Raw genomic sequence first — 21,763 nt, 5'->3', positions numbered from 1 at the left:
TTTTTCTGTGTACATCCTAACTCTATTCAAGTGAGGATGAGGGTGAAGGTCTCAGTAATTATGTGAAGCCTTGTTTTGTTTGCTAGGCTGTCTCTAATGGCATGACAAACTCCTTGATGCTCTTGCTTAAGATGCACCAAGTAGACAATACCTCAGTAAAGCAATTTCTCCTGTGACCAACGATAAAAAGAGGAAGCTCCCTCAGGGGAGCACTCCTAAAGGGGTTTTATAATACAGAAATAAGACCAGCTCCCATGGAAGTATCCCAGCTAGTTCGAAAGTAGCTCAGAGACCAGGAGGCATAGCAGAAAAGAACAAACTGCGCTGATTATCTTTGACCCTCAGAAGGTGTTTGGCAGCTTGAACCTGTGTTACTGCAACTATACTGTAATCAGTAACTGGACTGCAACGCAGACATACCCTGAAGTCAAAGGCAGATGTTAAGCAGTAGCACTTAGAAGACCATTAATTATGGAATTAAATATATCCTTAATCACCAGAATACTTGACAATTTAAGTTTAAATAAGCAGTAATTAAACTACAATTAGTGTTGTTACATGCAGGTTATCATTGTGATTTATATATGTAGTGCAGCTTTCATATGGGGTGAAACCTACACAAATAATTACCTAGTAAAAAGAAAAGTGTACACAAAAAGAAAGTAATTACTTTGTTCAGAGACTGTACTTCTAAAGAGTCAATTCTAAATGGAAACTCAACATGAAAGGTATTAACAAGCTTGGATAACTGGTGCTACAATAATAAAATACTGTTAATTATGAAATCTTTTGAATGCTTTGCATATATGTGTTAATAATATGTGGTTTAAACAAATAAATCTTTAGAATTTGGATTAAAATTCACTCCACACTACACAATCTAATTTTTACTCAGCTACCATTAGTGGGAGTTATTCTGCCTATGTTTTTCATTAATCAACAGCAAAACAGACCAACACCACTGTTTTTTAAATCATCCTGAATTGTATAAATATTATAACTCTGAAATGTTATCATGTAATTTGTCTTCAGAGTTCTGTAGTACATTTTGCTTTCATTTGCAGTTAGACACCTTGTAGGTGTCCTACTAAGGGAATGGAATTATAAGGCATTCACAAACATGCAGATGCCTACACGGATATGTGATTTAAAACACAACAAAGAAAAATCACATGATTACATTGCTTTGTCTCTTCATCTGCAAATGTCGAGTCCTTTCCTGAACATTACTCATGGGAAAACTACCAACCTTCATATATAAGAAGTTACAAAGGGCCCTTATCAGTCCTTAAAAATCTTCTTAGCAGATTTTTTCTTAATTTTGTTCAATAAGGTCAGACAGCCTCAGAAAAACCCTGGGAGGAAGTCTTGTATGTTTTGGAGGTTATGCGAGAAACACGCGGATTTGTGCCAAAAGAAGTCGGAGTTTTGGAGTCAAATGAATAACAGGTTAGGAAAGATACCTGGTGGTAGACACCTGTCGGGTCCTCTGCCTTCTCTCACCCTATATGCAGTCATTTGAGCTCTCACCTAACGTGGACACACTATCCCACAAGATCCACATATACCCTCTCTCTCCTCTTCCTGACCTCCCCTGCTGCTTGCAGCTAACTGTGTCTACCCCCAAACCAGACCCTTTGAAGAGGAAAAAAGATGAAAACAGATGAAAAGAGTTCAGAAACAATGAGAAACTGCAAGTGCTACTGGGCGAGTGAGGAAATTGCATCACAGATTTCTGAGACGAAGGAGGCAACCAAAATGGAGAGAACTGTCTATAACCTGTCAACATGGAGACACAGCTTCTTCAAGAATAAATTAGTTTTATCTGCAATAAAACCAGTGAAGCTACACTATTTTACACTGTTTCCTTGCACCACTATGGACACTACTATAGCATAAGACATTTTGGCACATCAGCTAAATTGCAATATATAACCAGGTATTATTTTGGACTGTATGCAGCAAATACAAAGAAAATGACTTACTATACTCCTCAGTGAAAGAAAGATTATGTAAAAATTTCTATATTTCCAGAGGCAAAGAGAGCACATGGAATCCATTACAGACAGACTCAGGCGTCTATTATATATCAGCTGATGCATGGTAATTTGCTAAACTGCAGTACCCCATCCAAGCACACAAGGGTTCACCTACAGATAAGGGTGAACAGACCAGATGGCAGGTCTCAAGGAGAACATGGACTAGAAAGGTTATCTTTCTATTACTATGGCCAAATATGCATGTTACCCAGACACCAGGTAGATGTATCATATTGTTAGAAATCTGACACAGATTATTACTAATATCAATAACATTTAAAACTGTCCGAGCTTGCCTGTATTTTTATTAACACATTAATTTAGCTTAAATTTACTGGTCAGAGTCTGGGCTTCTATTAAAATTCCCCCGTCCACATTAGCATTTTGGTTCAGAGCTAGAGTGAAGCTTTGAAGCACAATCCTTGTCCTTACTGACTGCTGGTTCACAGAGCAGTTCTGTTGCGTAAAAACCAGACTCCTTTCAGAAGAAAGGAAATTGGAAGCTCCTCTACTAATTCACTCCAAACCCAGATGGGGACATTACAGTCCAGACTTAGGCATAAGCAACACAGTCACCCATTCACACAGTGTATGCAAAATCTGCATGCACCACACGATGCTCCTGAACCACCCAGCATGCTCACAAAGCCCTCCAGTAGATCCCATGTTACAAACCACCCAGAGTTACATTCAATTTCACCCATGAAATTGTCTACTCTACTCTTCTCCCACCATCCACTGAGACTAACAACACAGACTAGTCCTCATTATTTCAATCAAAATAGAAAGGCTCTTTGGCATCACTGGAGGGCATTCTCAACACTGACATCAAATCATTAATGTGGGGCCCACCATCTTGCAGTAAGGTCACAAAGTCATAGAGTATCTTGAGTTGGAAGGGACCCGTAAGGATCATCAAGTCCAACTCCCTGCTCCTCGCAGGACTATCTAAAACTAAACTATATGACTAACAGTGGTGTTGAAACACTCCTTGAACTCTGACAGGTAACAGAATACACACTGCCCTTTTACCCTGCAAGACACAAAGGTATGGCTAAACCAAGCTTGGACTCCGTCATCAGGACACAGCCTCCTGCTCCAGAGAGGCAGCTAGTACGCAGCTTCTCCCACAATGCTGAGGTGAACCTCAACTCTCATACGCCTGCCTTCTGGGAAAGGTGCTGGTATTCCCTCATTGAGTCCACGGACAGTTACAGGAGATCCACTTTACAAGTCCTCCCAGTGAAACTTCGTGAGATGTCCATAAACTTACCCTGAATCCTCTCCAGGAAGCCCTGATGATGCAGTTGTAGCAATTCCTAGCCACTGTGGGCAGAGCACTGGATGCAAATGTGGACCCTGTCAAGACCCTCTACGCAAGCTAGGAACACACTATCTGAGGCAAGAGGAAATGAATGAGTGTGCTCTTTTGGGTCTGCACGTTGTACACGCACTGCCAGGTATCCCTGTTCCAAGGACAAGATGATCCTGGCAGGCATTCCAAACTCATCTTCTGGACCATGACTTTCTGTCAATTGTGGGTGAAGTAATCACAGAGGGAAAGACTCCAGAAAGTTCTTCAGCTTGTTTTTTTTTCCTTAGAGGAAAAAGGGCTCAAAAGGAACTGCTTCAGTTCCATCTGGACTTAAACTTTCATTTGTTTCATAACCTGCTTTGTACATGCTTTTGCTTGGAGTTTGGCTCATGCAATGTACTTAAGTCACCATCTTCGGGACAGCTTTTCTTCAGAAAGCTTCCAACCCTAAGTATGGTCACAATGTTCAGCACAGGGGACCAAATAAAATCCAAACTAAACTTTCTAAACTGCAAGTGAAGATGAGAGGAGCCTCAACAACATCTTTGATCTACTGGTCTGCTCTTACTACACCAAATTACTTGCTTGTGGAGACATAGACTATATTTTCATGGCAAGAAGGAGAAACACTGTTGAACTACCGTACAACAGTAAATAACTGTATAATCTGTAACCTTTCCTACAGAAAAGCAGCACCCTAAGGAACTGTCAAGTGAAATTCTCCCTAAATCTTTAGGATGTAATCAGAAGCCCATTCCTAAGATAGCCACTGTTATATTTATGATTACTACTGAACAGAACAAATGGATATTGCATTCAAACTGAAAACTCAAACTGAAGACTCAAAGGATTCTGCTGGTTCTAAAGCAACAAGTATTGCTGATCTAAATCAAATTTGAAGACTCTACTGCAATAAAATCTATTGGCATTCAATTTCAGCATCCCTAATGAACTGAAAGAATGAGTGAATTTATTATAGAGAAACAGAAGTAGCTGACTAAAATCAATGACAAAATTTCTAAATTGTTTCAATACAATTATTTCACTCACATTTAAAGCATGTATGTGTGTGTGGATACATTTCTATAAATATACATAAACATATAAACACAGTCATATATACGTAAAACCAAACATTTAGCATCATCTACAAAAACATAATTAATGTAAAGATCAACAAAACATACTGAAAAATATTTTGATTTAAATTAAAAATTATGATTAAGAACCAGGTGACTATTAAGAGAAACAAAATTTCATAAAAAGTAAAACATACCTGATAAAAATTGGGCCAGAAAGTGCTAATTGCCAGTTCTGCTCTGTTCCAAGTAGCAGTGATAGATGTGTTCCAGACTGGATTACCAATAGGACCATCATTAACTTTCACATATATATTCAAAGTGCCAGGGCTAGATCCACTCTTGCTTGAAACATAATAGTGGAAATCAATACAATGTGTATCATTTTCTTTCAGATGGGGCAGCAGGAGGTGAGCTTTCTGTCCCGCAAATCTCCCAGATGTATTCACCAACATGAAAGAGCCTGCAAAACAAAGTCACTAGTTCAATTTCTTCTTTATTTTCCTCTCCCTAATATGGTGATCTATAATGAAAGCATCATTAAAAAAAATAATAATTTTGCTTTGCTTCTACCAACATAACAGTAATTTGTATTCAGTAGGCATTGAATCTCAAATTACTTCTGAGAAACTCAAGATTCTTTTCCAAAGCTAATAAATATTAGAATCTTTATTTTACAACTGAAGAAAGAAAGAGGTAAACAAAAAAACACTGATCTGCACTGTGCTGAATCTACAGATGTTAGAAGAGAATCAGTTGCAGGTCCCAACTATCTAAGCATTTCTATATGCAGAGTCTGTACTGAATTTGCATGGCAAGGTTTTTGATAGCAGGGAGGCTACAGGGAGGCTAATGAGAAGCTGCTAGAAGCTTCCTCCATGTCTGACAGAGTCAATGCCAGATGGCTCCAAGATGGACCTGCCACTGGCCCAGGCCGAGTCCGTCAGCCATGGTGGTAGGTGCGCAACAGCAACTGCAGCCAGAGAGAGGAGTGAGATGATGTAAGAGAAACAACTCTGCAGACACCAAGGTCAGTGAAGGGGGAGGAGGTTCTTCAGGTGCCAGAGTAGAGATTCCCCTGCAGCCCATGGAGAAGACCATAGTGAGGCAGGCTGTTCTGTTGCAGCCCATAGAGGTCCACGGTGGAGCAGATACCCACCTGCAGCCAATGGAGGACCCCATGTCGGAGCAAGTAGATGCCTGAAGGAGGCTGTGAACCCGTGGGAAGCCCACGCTGGAGCAGGTTCCTGGCAGGACCTGGGCCCCGTGGAGAGAGGATCCCACGCCAGAGCAGGTTTACTGGCAGGACTTGTGACCCTGAAGCTCCTGAAGGACTGCACCCCATGGAAGGGACCCACGCTGGAGCAGTTTGTGAAGAACTGTAGCCTGTGTGAAGGACTCAGGTTGGAGAAGTTCATGGAGGACTGTCTCCCATGGGAGGGACCACAGGCTGGAGCAGGGGAAGAGTGTGAGGAGTCCTCCCCCTGAGGAGGAAGGAGCGGCAGAGACAATGTGTGATGAACTGACCGTAACCCCCATTCCCCATCCCCCTGTGCCGCTGGGGGGAGGAGGTAGAGAAACTGGGAGTGAAATTGAGCCTAGGAAGAAAGGTGGGGGGTGAGGGGAAGATGTTTTAAGATTTGTTTTTAGTTCTCATTATCCTACTCTGATTTGATTGGCAATAAATTAAATTAAAATTTCCCCAAGTTGAGTCTCTTTTGCCCATGATGATAACCGCTGTCCTTATCTCAACCCACGAGCCTTTCATGATATTTTCTCCCCTGTCCAGTTGAGAAGGGGGAGTGATACAGTGGCTTTGGTGGGTACCTGGCATCCAGCCAGGGGCAACTGACCACCAAAGTGGCAATGAAATCTAGGAGAATTTATAGAATCACAGAATGGTTTGGGTTGGAAGGAACCTTAAAGACCATCTAGTTCCAACCCCCCTGCCACGAGCAGGGACACCCTCCACTAGACCACGTTGCCCAAACAAAGCCCCATCCAACCTGGCCTTGAACACTTCCAGGGAGGGGGCATCCACAACTTCTCTGGGCAACCTGTTCCAGTACCTCACCACCCTCACAGCGAAGAATTTCCTTCTAACCTCTAATCCAAATCTATTCTCTTTTAGTTTAAAATCATTACCCCTTGTCCTATCACCACATGCCCTTGTAAACAGTCCCTCTCCAGCTTTTCTGTAGGCCCCTTCAGGTACTGGGAGACTGCTATAAGGTCTCCCCAGAGCCTTCTCTTCTCCAGGCTGAACAACCCCAACTCTCTCAGCCTGTCCTCACAGGAGAGGTGCGCCAGCCCTCTGATCAGCTTCGTGGCCCTCCTCTGGACTCGCTCCAACAGCTCCATGTCTCTCCTGTACTGGGGCCCCCAGAGCTGGACACAGTACTCACTCCAGGTGGGGTCTCACAAGAGCCGAGTAGAGGGGCAGGATCACCTCCCTCGACCTGCTGGTCACCCCTCTTTTGATGCAGCCCAGGACACGGTTGGCTTTCTGGGCTGCAAGCGCACACTGCCAGCTCATGTTGAGCTTCTCGTCAATCAATACCCCCAAGTCCTTCTCCTCAGGGCTGCTCTCAATCCATTCTCTGCCCAGCCTGTAGTTGTGCTTGGGATTGCCCCGACCCACGTGCAGGACCTTGCACTTGGCCTTGTTGAACTTCAAGGTTTGCATGGGCCCACCTCTCCAGCCTGTCAAGGTCCCTCTGGATGGCATTCCTTCCCTCCAGCGTGTTGACCACACCACACAGCTTGGTGTCGTCAGCAAACTTGCTGAGGGTGCACTCCATCCCACTGTCCATGTCGCCGACAAAGATGTTGAACAGTGCTGGTCCCAGTACCGACCCCTGAGGAATGCCACTCGTCACCGTTCTCCACTTGGACATTGAGCCGTTGACCGCAACTCTTTGAGTGCGACCATCCAGCCAATTCCTTATCCACCGAGTGGTCCGTCCATCGAATCCATGTCTCTCCAATTTAGAGACAAAGATGTTGTGCGGGACAGTGTCAAATACTTCGAACAAGACCAGAGAATTACATGCGCTCAGATGGTGAGATGCAGTATATGATGTAGATGGAGTCTAAAATGTTCTCAATTCCTTAGCCTTACTCTAGCTCATCACCAGCTATGCCCTTCACTGAATTAAGGGTGACAACTGTCTTGTGGCCTCAAGAGCTGAGAAAAGAAGGAACAAATGAAAAGGGTGGCAGTGGTGAATTTTACGTTATGGTCCCAACATAAATGACAACAAGAAATGTAAAGGTATAGTTCAAATGACCCTCACATGAACTGCTAGTGAATTTATGCTCTATTTTTCAGTTCCTATTAATTGAAGTGTATCTTCAAAATAATCATGTTACAGAATAGATGTGCAATTAAAGAATTTGAATGACTGTGTAGACATATTACATTACAAAAATACAACATGATTTTCAAGACATTCATATTTCTGAATTGAACAAACCCAAAGAAAAGAATTCTATTAATACATATACTATGATACCATAGAAGGAAATAAAATTCAACACAATGTCTACTTTGGAAAGAAAATATATCAATAAAATACAGGAAGTAATTTAGACCCTGTGTTTTTTCATAAAAGTCAAGAAATGTTATAGGTTATAGGTGCATGCTGTAAATGCATAGCTAAGTGCTCTTATAAAAATATAAGCACACACATTTCTTAAACAATTCTTAGAAAACTTTTTTGTTTTTTTTTTTTTTTATTTTGATGGGTGATGATACATTGGAATGTCAATGAGATGCAGCCTTCTAAGTCATTTCTTGAAACGGAATGTAAGTGTTTAGAGAATCTTGGTCCAGACTGCACCTTTATCTTAAATAGGTTCAACTATTCAATAATACAGGTTTGCAGTTCCTTTAAATTATTTATCAAGCATAACTTCTCATTAATTTTCATTCTAGACAAAATAACTGAGTTTTTAAAGTTGACGAAAATTGAAATTAATTGCGATACAAAGGAATCTGAATGTTTTACTTCCTAAAAGGCATTACTCTGTACTAAATTTACAGACTGTTAGTTACTATAACATATTGGGACAAATCCATATTCACTAGTAATGTAAGCAGAAGTCACTGGAAGTGTTTTCCGTACTCTCCTAGAGAAAACTTAATTTTTAATGTAGCAGAAGGAAAGAAAGCAAGATTCACGTGTTTTTTCATGCAAGGACTGCTTTCTACAAGTTTCTGATTACACTACCCTCAAATCTATTTTATGCACATCTGCAACACTATTTCTTGCTGTGTTTCAGTAATCTAAAATGTAGGAAGGTCATAATCAGGAGAAAAAAGAACACCCCCCACCCCCCCCCCATTCTAGATGTAGCAGCCAAGAGGTGGTAATCTTGCTCCTAACTTATTGGCACAAGCACAGAAAGGAATACTCTTTATTAGTACTTTTCACATGTGCTCAACCCTGTTTCAGCCTGCCACAACAGCACACCATTTTCATATAGAATGCACTATGTGGTTTTAACTTGTAATACAAACATCTTTAAATACTCCAATGCAGAAAGAATCAAATTTACTTCTCTAAAAATGCAGCAAGGAGAAGACTCTTTATCTTATACAGAGGAGACTAACCAAGTTAGTAGTCTTTGGTCTTTCCAATACTTTCTTTAGTATGATGGTTCCTCAGTTGTTCACAGTCTTGGGTTGATAAACGTATAAAATTTCCCTGTGTTGGAATTTTTGATCCTGTTGCTCAGTGATTAACTAGGATGCTGAAGGGTGAAGAATGAATAGACACCCAGCTAGAACATGAGTAAGTTCTACTATATTACTTATAATGCATTTTCCCATCTATATAACACAATAAAGGGTTAAAAATAAAACATATTTGGATACAAAAAGGAAGCAAGTTCTGAGTTTAGCCACATGGATCTTTGCTTAAAACAGGCAAGAAAGAAACCAATAATCCTTCCATCAGTTAGGACATGCCTTGCCATTCATGTATTTAAATTTTAAACCCTTAATATAGTTATAATTTTGCTAAGTTATCAAAACAATACTTAAAGCATTCACGAGTTCACTAAAAATTAACTGGCAAGCTTTTTTAAATCTTACCACCGAGAATGCCACGGAGAAATATCCATCTTTTCTTAGCCACCTTAAAATTTCAAAAGAGTATGCTCCTGATAACCCAACCAATTTTATATTAAGTGCTGCTAGGAATTCTACAGTCCTTGATAGAACTATATTTTTAAGAACTATTTAACTTATAGCATCCCGATTAATGCAGTATGTATTGCACAACTGAACCATGTGAAAAATTATCAGTGGCTTAAGAAAAGGAATATAGTCAGCCTATTTTGAAAATCTGCCTGTAACTCCTTTGTTTAAAGTGAAAAAGTACAGAAGAATGTCACTGTAAACAGAATAAACCCTACTTTCCCTTTTGTAAGAAAATGGAATCTTTAAAGAGATCTAAATTAAGCAGCAGTATGTCATGCAGATGTGCTGGTTTTGTTTTTCTGCTAGAAAGTATCGGGTAAGCTCTTCTTATTTCATGAGGCAAGGAGTAGGAGGTAAATGCATCCTTTTAATTGTTTGACTAACCTATCGTCTGAATCTCAGGTAATAAGACACCTAGTAGTGCCACAACAGGTAAACTACATCACATAGGTCTTTTGGGACAATTTGATTTCCCACTTGTGAAGGTCTCACCAACTAATGTTTTCAGAAGCTGAAATTTCTTCTGTTCCAGCGCACCCAGAGCAGCACCTTCACTCAAACAACTTCTAACACAGCTGAAAATCAAAAGGACATTCAGCCATCCAGTGTGACCTTCTAAACCCATGGTTGATTAAGTAACATGTAATAGCTTGTTGTATCAAACATTGTAACTTCTATTCTACCCTAAACATATCCTCTAGAAAGTGTTTAGGGAAAACTTTTCCTGAAGAATGTAGGCATCTAGATGATGGATCCAGGAACACACCCAACTGCAAGAGCCTGGTTTCAGAAGAGACTTCTTGCACCAGACACAGGCCACAACTTGTGACTGTGAAAATGAAATCCTAAGGTGCCTGTACATTAAGCTATGTAAAATCAGCCCGTTTAATGCAAAGCCATTTCAAGCTAGCCAATGAAGAAAAACTGAATATAGACACAACTGCAACATTACTAATCTTTGAAATTGCATGGTTTGCTCAAGGTACAAGAATGTGCTCTGTCTTCCTAGACTAGCTAGCCTTGCTTTTTTGAAGATAAATGCTTAGGTTTCTTCTTTCAGTGGGCCAGATGAACATGAAACACAGATGCAAGAAGTCTCAGGTACACACAACCACCATCACCTAGGCATATCTAAAGTTCAGGTTTGGGGAGTTTGACTAAGGTTAAGCAAAAAAAAAACACGGATAATAAATTTCATGGAAGCACCTAGTTGGTGCCTTAATCCTTTATTAGCCTTTGTCTTTGAAAGGCTGCCATCTCATAAAGGAATTCAATATTTTGTTTGACAGTATCTGTTTTTCCAAGCACGTGAATTTTTATAAAGATCAACTCACCTTCTACACCTAGTTTTAACTATGGATCTCCTCACAAGAAAAAAAAACCTAATATGTATAAAAATAAAAAGGCATAATCATTAGACAGAAATCATGATACAAATTTTACTTAAACCCATACAGTGTGCATAATGAAAAGATAAAAGTGAATTGAATGCATTAAAATCTTTCTTACAATGTTGTTTTTTCCAAATCTAGTCAACATATCTTCAGTGTTAAGTCATGTAGAAATCGTCTCTTTCAACTTTTACTATTATCATTTGTTAAAGGGATTGCTGTAATAATACTATGCCAGATAGTCATATAAATCTAAAGCATGTGGATTAACTCAATACGCAAATAAACACTTAATTTTGACCAAAAAAAAAAGAAAAAAAGGAGGTTCTCAGCCATGAAAAAGAATAAAATTTAAAAAAAACCCCAAACCACGGCATACTTTCTTAGAGTATCAGTTCTCCAGAATCATTTATCACATATTTGGGCACATGAGAAATACATGCAAAAAATAACTGCAACTATTCACTGGTGTATCTATTAGGAAACAGTTATCTGCAAAGAAATAAGGATTCAGCAAGAAAACACAGAATATTATAATCAATTCAGTATTCATTCATAAGAAGAGCTAGCAAGTGCACATATTACTATAAACATATTCCTTTTAAAGTGACTGATTTCCCTAGATGCACTTTCACATTTAAACACATGGATGATGATAGTTTCCTCAGTCAAAAAGTTTAAATGGGATTTACTTGGGTTCAGTGCTTAGGTCTACGTTCAGGCACTACTTCCAATTTAATAGTTCGAAAGTACACACTAAAATCAAAATGAGAATAAAATCTAAGGTAGCTGATGGTGCTCAGCATCCATTAAATTCAGGCTTCTTTAATCCACAAACTTGCTAAATCATCCATATTTCATCATTTTACCCAGAGGGTTTAAATCAACAAACTGGTAAATTTGCTACAGTTGCTGCTGTTGTTTACAGTTCCTCACTGCAAAATGTTTCAGCAGTAATTCAGCAAATATTTGGTTCATTAAAATATTAATTCTAAGATGATGCAATACTTGCAAAAGAAAAAAGACTAGAGTTGCTCCAGACTACGTGCGCAATTGAACATCCTGGTAATTCTCATTAGCATCAATGGAAATTTTCTGTGAAGTAAGTGTAGAAGAAAATGAAGTTTTGTACACAAAAAAGATGCCCAAAAGAGTGACACAAGAACTGCCAAAGAAAAAGCGTTTAAAAAAAAAAAATATCTGACAATTGGAAAAGCAATGTACTGTCCTACAAAAATGATGGAAATGTCACAAGAGAGATTTTCTAGTCACTTCTGCAAGTTTTCTCCATGTCATATCACCTTGTTAAGAGACACTTTTTATACTTGGAATGTCAAATTCAATGAAATTGAATGCAGTATCATTTTTCATGCATGAAGAAAATGTGACTAGTGAGCAAAGAAAGTTACTCTGTTGATTTTTCACCAGTCTTATACATAGTTGAGGACAAATGATTAGTTTTCCTTCCAGACTGTGACAACAGACATGACCTATCCAGGTTATAATTGCAATCCTATTGCGATTTTATTGACACAGTTATAAATGTAAGTAAAAAAAGTACTGGTGTTTAACTTATTTAGGCATCAGTATCAGTTGATTTTGACTCCCAATATTTGAAAAATGTACTAAATGAAGGACAGCGGAAAGTCTGATTTTAAGCACAAATATTCTGTGTATTACCTTATTAACAAAACACCCTTCAGGTGCAGAAACATCTTTCTGTAAGGCTGAAAGGCATCAAAAATACCTTTTATCAAAAACGTGGGGATTAGGTAGATACAAAGGATTACTTTTTATTAACAAAACAGCATTCCCTAAATGACAACCAACGCTACTGCCATCACTCACACGAGTAGCTACCTTTTACCAGTAAAATACCACAGCCTGTGACTGCTGCCAGCACCCAAGACTGCGTATGTGACTGACTGAGATACTGCAACTGCTGCGCATGTGCAGATGCATTACAAGGCTCAAGCATAATAGGCCCCACTTTCAGACAAGGCAAAGTCAATATATATATGTTCTTTTGTTTATTATATTTTATAAACATGTGTACAGGCCATCTTGGAAGTACTGCAGAAAGCAGAAGACCTAAATTTAGTAACAGCCAGCCTTGGAGTTTAATTCCCAAAGCTAGTAAACCGGTGCACTTTTGCCTTCAGTATTTTTTCTTACTAGTTACTAATTTTACAAATAAAGGAACATACGTTTTCAGCTAACATTTGAAAATTATGGAGCTGCTGTAATTTGAGAAACCCCTCAAAGCATGACTAGCACTACGTAAAGAAGCCAGAACTTCTGCTCAGATGCACCACTCACTTCCAGATGCCATGCAGTAGATAACTGCACATAACCATCAGTGTCGCTTGCACCCCTGAACTGCCATAATGTGGTGTGCCAAAATACACCAGTTGAGTCTTCCCTTCCCCTCAACTAACACCCATCAGTTCTGTTCATTAACTTACAAAACATTATTGTCTCAAGTGAATTTTAAGCCTTCTTTGGAGTAATATTTACTCATATTAAATGTCATGTTATAATTTTTGATCATTATTTACTACGAATCCTAAAAAAATCATGAATCACCTCAACTTTCAAGTTGTTTATCTTCCAAATTTTCAACTAGTAAAACTCTTGGAAAAAATCCTTTAAACTATTCCATTATAAATTCTGTATATTGTTTGAAAAGATCAATCTACTTCTATCCATCTTCGGTTTAGCAGAACAACTAATAAGCCTGATAAGCCTTATAATTCTTTCACCAAATTCAGTTCTTCAAATTCTTCCTCATCTCATATGCACAGACACATCTTCCATTATTTTATTAGAAATTGTTTTGATCAAACACAAACATGAAACCACATATTTGTGAATCACGTATTTCTGCAGTCCCTTTTCCAATAGCCAGTAATATCTAAAAGAACTGCTTCCTGATGAATGCTGTTTGTTTTTTCAATCCTTTTCAATATTTAAAGATTTTCAATATTTAATGAATTTCACTGTTCATCCTATAATCTTTGTTCTGCTTACTTCATGACTCTTCTACTTTTCAAATACAGTATTGACATTTTGAAGGCTGTTTCTTATATGACTAATATTACCTCTTTGCAAAAAGCAAGCCATGTATAGAAAGTCCACACACAAGAAGTTCACAAACCGTTAGAGAAAACAACTGCACGTGGACAAATCCTGAGAGATGTGTCTAAAGTTTCAGACTCAACTTCTGAGCCAACCATTGCATTTTAGAAAAAACAGAAAGCAAAGTAAGAAAAGGCAAATTATCCATATGCTGGAGTACACCATATGTTAATTAATGAAAATAAAAAAATATCTTCTGGTGCAGAGCTCACTTGAAAATAACAATACAAAGGTTATAGGTGAAGGAGAGGAAATGAAGTGAGGGAGGATGGGACGGAAAGTGTTGGGGAAAACGTATCGTGAAAATTCATGACTCCAGGACACACAAACTCAGAGCCAGGGAGACTTAAAATGCAAAGCCATCCAGCAGCATCTCCCCAGGACTGGAAAAGACAAATTCAGGTTGAGTATACTAGAGCAGGGAAATATTAAAAATTATCTGTTTCAATTAATTAAAATTAGAGGACAATGTTGATCTTTCCAAAGTCTCCTTGACATAAAGTAATACAAAAAGGAACTGGACTCATTTCTACCCTTGAGCTTGAAGAGAGACAGCCTTTAAGAGAAGGGATTCAGCATTACTGAGATGAAGGTATAAAATGTTCACCCATATGAGGCTGTCAGATCAGTAGAGCTCCAAAATAACCTCAAAGATCATTCTTTGAATATATACATCCACACTGGGGGAAACTATGTAAAGTTGATAGTTTAGGCAAAAAAACCCCGAAAAGCCAATAGTATTGTCCTAGAGCTGGATGGTGGGTGTGCAGAAGATGATGAGTCTCTGTATTGTGAACGACGTCACAGAATCAAAGAATGGTAGAGATTGGAAGGGACTTCTAGAGATCATCTCGTCAAATGCCCCTGCTAAAGCAGGATCACCTAGCGCAGGTTGCACAGGACTGTGTCCAGGTGGGTTTTGAATATCTCCAGAGAAGGAGAATCCACAACCTCTCTGGGCAGCCTGTGCCAGTGCTCTGTCACCCTCAGAGTAAAGAATTTTTTCCTCATATTCAGGTGGAACTTCCTGTGTTCCAGTTTGTGCCCATTATCCCTTGTCCTGTCGCTGGGCACCACTGAGAAGAGTCTGGTCCCACCCTCTTGACATCCACCCTTTAGATATTTACAAGCACTGATCAGATCCCCTCTCAGTCTTCTCTTCTCCAGGCTAAACAGACCCAGCTCTCTCAGCCTTTCCTCATATGAGAGATGCTCCAGTCTCCTAATCATCCTCGTAGCCCTCCGCTGAACTCCCTCCAGTAGTTCCCTGTCTGTCTTGAACTGGGGAGCCCAGAACTGGACACAGAACTCCAGGTGTGGCCTCACCAGGGCAGAGTAGAGGGGGAGGATAACCTCCCTCCACCTGCTGGCCACACTCTTCTTAATGCACCCCAGGGTACCATTGGCCTTCTTGGCCCCAAAGGGCACACTGCTGGCTCATGGAGAGCTTGTTGTCCACCAGGACTCCCAGGTCCTTCTCTGCAGTGCTGCTTCCCAGCAGGTCAACCCTTAACCTGTACTGGTGCATGGGGTTATTCCTCCCTAGGTGCAGGGCCCTACACTCGCCCTTATTGAATTTCATATGGTTCCTCTACGCCCAATTCTCTAGCCTGTTCAGATCCTGCTGAAGGGCAGCGCAGCATTCTGGTGTGTCGGCCACTTCTCCCAGTTTTGTATCATCAGCAAATTTGCTGTAATGTGCATGTAAAGAAAGAATACTGAAGAGAACATATTCTTCTGAATTGAAAACACCATGCAGAGTATTAAAAGAAGGGAAAACTAAAGCTCACAGGTTTGAATGTTACCTGCAGTTAAAGATCCTGTAAATATGACCTATCAGAAGCCTCTCTGGCTTCAATGTTGTGGGTATAGAATATTGTTGATTCAGAATAAAGATAAGTTAATGCTGAGTTTGTATAAAACCTTCTGAAGGGTTCGCATTTGAACTGCAGTTCCATCTATGAAGGCAACCGGAAAGATTTTTTTTTTTTTTTTTTAAGAGGAAACCTGACTTGCCTGAATATAAGGCAAATGCAATTACAAGGTAGCGCGCTCTCTATTTGATAAGGGGGGTCGGGTGCGGTATGGACAACAAAGTCTCCAAGGAGTTGTGCTACTCCTCTTGCCCCTGGAGGGCCATCCTCAATGCAACCCAGCCCCAAGGCAGCTTCTACAGCCAGTGAGAAGTGTGCTACAAACTGTTAAAAACAGTAAACAGACTTATAAAACGCGCTCACAACAGACAGCTTCCCACAAATGATACACAAAGTTTTCTTCAAATTCTCTAAAGAGTCCTCATGATGCAGTCAGCTGGATTTCTTTTAAAGCTGGCCCAATACCTTTTACCAGCTATAACATTTCTTAACTTTTCTCCTATGTCTGGATCTCAAATATGCCAGAGCTTTGAGACAGACCTGTCTGCACCTTGTCTTTAAAGTGAACACACCAAAAAATACCAAAAGAGCTTTGAAGAAGTGATGTTTTATTAGAACATAAACTTGAACAAACTTTCTTCTGTCTGAAAACCCTGTTTGTTTCGGGTGAGAGAGATAAAATACAGCCATTTGAAAACAAATACCTTTTCTGCCCAACTGTGTCTTTGCAACAAGGGCCCTTTTCCTCCAGACCTGCTTTTCACACTAGCAACTTTCAATACTGTCTATGGTTTCAACAAACTCTACTTGTTCTCCTCCAGGTCAACAGAAAAATCTCCGCTCTTTTCATCATCTCTGGCCTGGTTTTGTGTCTCTTCCCCATTATTCTAAGAAAACTTCCCAAGTGCGAGCTCCCCAGTCAGCACATCTATTACTGCCTGCCCTGTTCTTCCCTGGAAAAGCTTCTCCCATGGCCAGGTACTCTTAAAGAAGAAGTCTTCTCCTCCCATTCAAAGAACTGCCCCAACCAAAAAAGCATGCAGTTACCAACCATGGACTTACCACAGCACATAATGTGCATAGCGAATATAATTTTAAAAGACATCTTGAGCCACTACCTCATTTGTCACACACGGAATGACAATATGCATGAAGTTTTTTGCACGTTCCTTCTGTTATCAAGGAAGTAAGATGATGTGTCCAACCTCACAGACAGAATAAAACTTGTTTAGCACAAAGGCTCTTTCCCTGCCTCTGAAGGCTCTGCTCACAGATGCTTCCTTGCCTTGTCTGTTCCTAATAGCACACAGTTCCACCAGTTGATTCTTTACACTGGCAAAACACCACGAACTAAGTGGCCAAATCCAGGCTACTCTCAGGATGCGGGGCGAGTCTTCTCCCAGCCTGACAGGCACAAAGTTGCTGCAGTTCCACATCCCCAGATCCAGCTGGTGGTGAGGCCTCCCAACACAGACAGACATACACATTCAGAGAGATGGCCTCACAGATCACATACAGACAGAAAAACCGTGCCTTTAGCAGCACCCCCATAAACACACAGAGCACTCAGACAGCACGGACAAACCCACTCTGTTCCTCCTCTCCAGCTAATACGAATTTCATTCTGCTAGTGGAACCCACACCCTGCTCCTCCCCAGGTGCAGACCCAAGACCCCCTGACTGTCATGGTCCCACACCAGCTGCTGGCACTCAAATCTCTTCTACTGCTCTCTGGTTAGCCTAGTTTGAAGTTCATGAGCATTCACACACACCCTGAAAATGAGAGTGCACCCACACACAAGATGGTTAGAAACAGGATTTAATAAGAACACAGGATAGACCGCAGTGATGAAGCATCAGGCAGAGTCACACCAGCGTAATGAGTGGTCAGCTATTTACAGTTGGTGAGACTCTTTTATCTCTTTATCCCTCTATTTTTCCCATGCTTGCTCCTTCCCAATCCAACTTTACTCCTGCCCTTGGTCCCTAAATTAACAGTCACACCTGCAGTGAGGGCAGCAAGCAAAAGTATAGGCCGTGTTTTCCAATGAGTTGCTTAACTATCAACTTGTATTTTATTATAATTGGCAACCAAAGCATGAGACAGTTGTTTTGTCACTTGAAGACAAGTATCTGTAAAACTAACCAGCAAATGCCAACAACTGATGCTGTAGCCCAGAAAGTCTCCCTTCTTTTCTAAGCACATTCTCTTTGCTGCACCACCACCGACATTAATCTTTATTTTTGTAAACCATTCAGCCATGTAATTCAACATTTAAGAAACAATACTCAGGAGATAAGCAGAAATCATCTTTCACATGTTTCAGGGGAGCTCCTGGGGTAAATTAGTTGCTCTTCAGGTAAAATCTATGGGGAAGTAAATATAATAAAGGGAGGTGTGAGGGAACATGGGTTGATCCTGCGTGTTACCCTTATTGAAAAGGGCCACCTCCAAGAATGGGGTTAAGTGCTACTGGTGCTCTTCTCCCTTCCCAGTGACAGGCTGAAAGGTTTGTTAAACACAAAGGTTAATATAAAAAGCTTCTCAAGCCACAAAGACAGTGAGCTTTACAACTTTTATAGAACTTCGATTTTGTTTCAGCTTTAGGTTGCTAGGTTAATGTTTGACTAACAATCATACCTATGTATATTCTTCCAAATTTTATATCACCACAGCAATAAGTTACTTTCCATTTAAAAGCAGACTGTCATTGTTCTTTCTGCATACAGTATTCTCTGGAAAGAGTACTGCCACCTGGCCAATTACCAATTTCCTAACTACTGATAAAGGCAAATTGTCATCATACTACTATCAAGTGTTTAAACTACTACTAAGGGGTTGCACAGATTAGCATCTGCAGTAACACAGCACATGCAAATAACATCCATCTTTCAAATTCCACTCTAACATCTGATAGTTTGTAACAGACCTGTAAGACAGAAAACAAAACACTACTATATTGCCTATGGCACCAAATCCCACAACAATGCAGAGCCTTCTGAAATCTTGTTTGACATATCAGTAGCTTTAGAAGCATATTAGCCTCAAGGGCCATTCTGTTACTGGAATAATTTACTCCTGGTTTTATGAGTGTGAACAAAGGTAACTCACAAGAAATCTACCTTATCTATCAAAGGGTAGGGTAGAATAAAACCAAAACAACTCCACAGATCTACAGTAGTCTACAATGTAGTGTTTAACCTACTCTTTTGAATCAAAACAACCTTTTCTCATCTGTTTAATACATTAATCTGAAACCTCCCTTATTGTGGAACATATATAGACTCAATTCTTTTACTTCCACGTAAAAAATCCTGCTCAGCAATTAGAAGCTTGCCAGTATAAGTACAATTAGATACACTTCCCTAAAAGATACTTTTATATTTTGTTTGCTTGTTTGTTTTGCTGAGCTGAATCACTGGTTGAAACTACAAAACACAAGTAGTGGGCTTTTTTCCCCAGTTAAACTATAAATTATTTTAGATTGGCATTTACAGCATTTTTCCCTCCACGGAAACACTGCAGAAACCTTAGGTAAGGCTTGCTGAGTCAAATTTTAAGCACATCAGGGCCTGTGTTTAGCTGATGAGCAACAGGATGGCTCGGGACCTTTCATCTTGAGCCCCTGTCCCCATAGGAACGCACTGTGTTATACCACCATAAAGGCACTCACCTGCCCCATGGCAACCACATGACAGTTTAAGCTTTAACAGATAAGCTACTGCACTTTCCACAGGCTGTTACACACTTTAGATATCTACCTTTCATTGTCTCATAGCAATCAGTCTGCACAGTCAACCTATATTATAACAAGATGAAAGCTTTAAACCTGATATAATAGCATATGCAATTGGGTCTGTTACTTCAATCTTAAAAAACAACAAAACAAACAAGAAAACCCACCACGGTGAATTCAAAATCTCCTTTTAAATTGAATTTAAATCTGGTCTACACCAAGATTTATATATGTGTGTGTGTGTGTGTGTGTATATATCAGCTTGAAATACTGCATTACTTGGACTTACTCTGTACAGGAATTAGAGACTCATTACATCTCCATTCCTGGATTTCCTTCTCTCTTTTTAAAGCACTTACGCCTTTGTCACAGAAGCAGCTGACAGCATTTTCTACAAACTGGTATAGAAAGCCATACTTCACTTAGGTTTTCTCCTCTTAGGGATCCTGTTACACTTAGGAATGATAGAGAGAAGAGTGACATATGTTAAGAGTTCAGATTTTTTTCCTACCTGATTTCCAAATTCTAAAGCAAGTAAAAAGCACAGAGTAACTTGTTATCCTGGGTCTAAGTTATATGACAGGGTTATATGAAAAGGTTTCAGTGCATGACAAGTGAAAAAAAAAAAAAACATTTAAGGCATAAGGATTGTATTTCCTTAACGAACATACTTAACTATTAATTCCACAAATTTGAAATCTCACCTCTAAAATAAAACTGGTTTTGCACAAAACACATTGTTGGCATTCCATGAAGAAAAAAGACTTATTCTCAGCTATTTTATTTTAGATATGTAAACCACAACTTATCTTTCAAGTCTCTTATCTAGAGGAGATTACGTCACAGACTACATCACAAATAATGAATACTGTGCAGGTTGCCAATTTATCTGTGTTTATTCACACAATAATTTCCTTCACTGTGGCAACAGGCAGACTTTCCAAAGCTATCTGCACACTGATGAAGTGGGAATTTCTCTTCTCATTCTTTTAATGAGACTTTTTCCAAGCCCCAGAAGGAATTGGTTTTAAGTCTTGTATTACTATGGCTATTTGCTACGTCCTAGTTATTCACAACTTATATCCACCTTAAATACAACAGAAAACATCCCTAAATCATTTATCTGGTGTATGTAATTAAGTTAACAAACTTACCTCATGGAACTATATATTGTTTTTTTTTCCTGTGCAGTCCCATGGAGGATATCGTTAGATATACCTACTTTCAAGTTCTAGTCTGCTAGAGATGCACAAAAGATATTAATTTCAGCCTGATTCATCACTGAAATAAGCCCTCCAGTTTCCATGACTCTCAGTCCCAGGAAATAGATTGTCACTCAAGAGAACAACAGGATCGGGTTTTTTTTCCAAGAAAGCAAGCTTAAGACTCTAATTAACATAAGGGCTTAACGATGTGCTTAAGTACCATTCAGGAAAGCACTTAGATACTTAATTTGGCTTGAATAGGATTAAAAATTGAGAAGGTACATGCATAATGTTTCTGCATGATGCATTCTGGAGTTCTGACATTTCACAGCTTATTTGAAAATTGTTAATTGAAATACCATTGTATTCACGAATACAATTTTCAAAAATACCTAGGTAATACAGAAATCCTAGAGTTGATTTAATGAGAGCTAATTTGTCAACAAAGCACAGTAGTTCAAGACAGCAATTTAGGAGCTGCAAGCTGTAAAATTATATTGGTACATATATATTGGTACATATTAACAGAACATCTGAACTAACCCTTGCCCCGAGAAGGAAGTGCTAATTAATTCAGCAAAACTCAGACTCCTAAGTCCTAAAACTACTTTTTCCAACAATATTTAGGCATTTCTCAGTGGACTTGTAACTCCCAAATTACCTAGAGCAAATGAACCATGCAGAACGATATTCAGCACCATTCAGTATTGTATTTCAGTTACACTTTATATTAATGGTGGGTGGCTGGTGGTCCATAAGAAAAGTTAAGGCTTGGTAGC

At 39.5% G+C, this 21,763-nt stretch overlaps 1 protein-coding gene across 10 annotated transcripts in view; it reads right to left on the bottom strand.

Annotated features, from left to right (window-relative positions):
* PTPRM (protein tyrosine phosphatase receptor type M) overlaps positions 1–21,763 on the bottom strand; it is a 502,968-nt gene that overhangs the window by 330,097 nt on the left and 151,108 nt on the right. For all 10 annotated transcript variants that reach the window (XM_054814410.1, XM_054814411.1, XM_054814416.1 and 7 more), the window contains one exon: positions 4,631–4,896. In XM_054814410.1, the coding sequence (XP_054670385.1) occupies positions 4,631–4,896 (266 nt within the window). The remainder of the gene's footprint in view (positions 1–4,630; positions 4,897–21,763) is intronic.

The sequence above is a fragment of the Grus americana genome, chromosome 2 (genome assembly GCF_028858705.1).
Source record: "Grus americana isolate bGruAme1 chromosome 2, bGruAme1.mat, whole genome shotgun sequence".
Classification (NCBI taxonomy): Eukaryota; Metazoa; Chordata; class Aves; order Gruiformes; family Gruidae; genus Grus; species Grus americana.
This window is presented reverse-complemented; position numbering and strand designations above follow the sequence as displayed.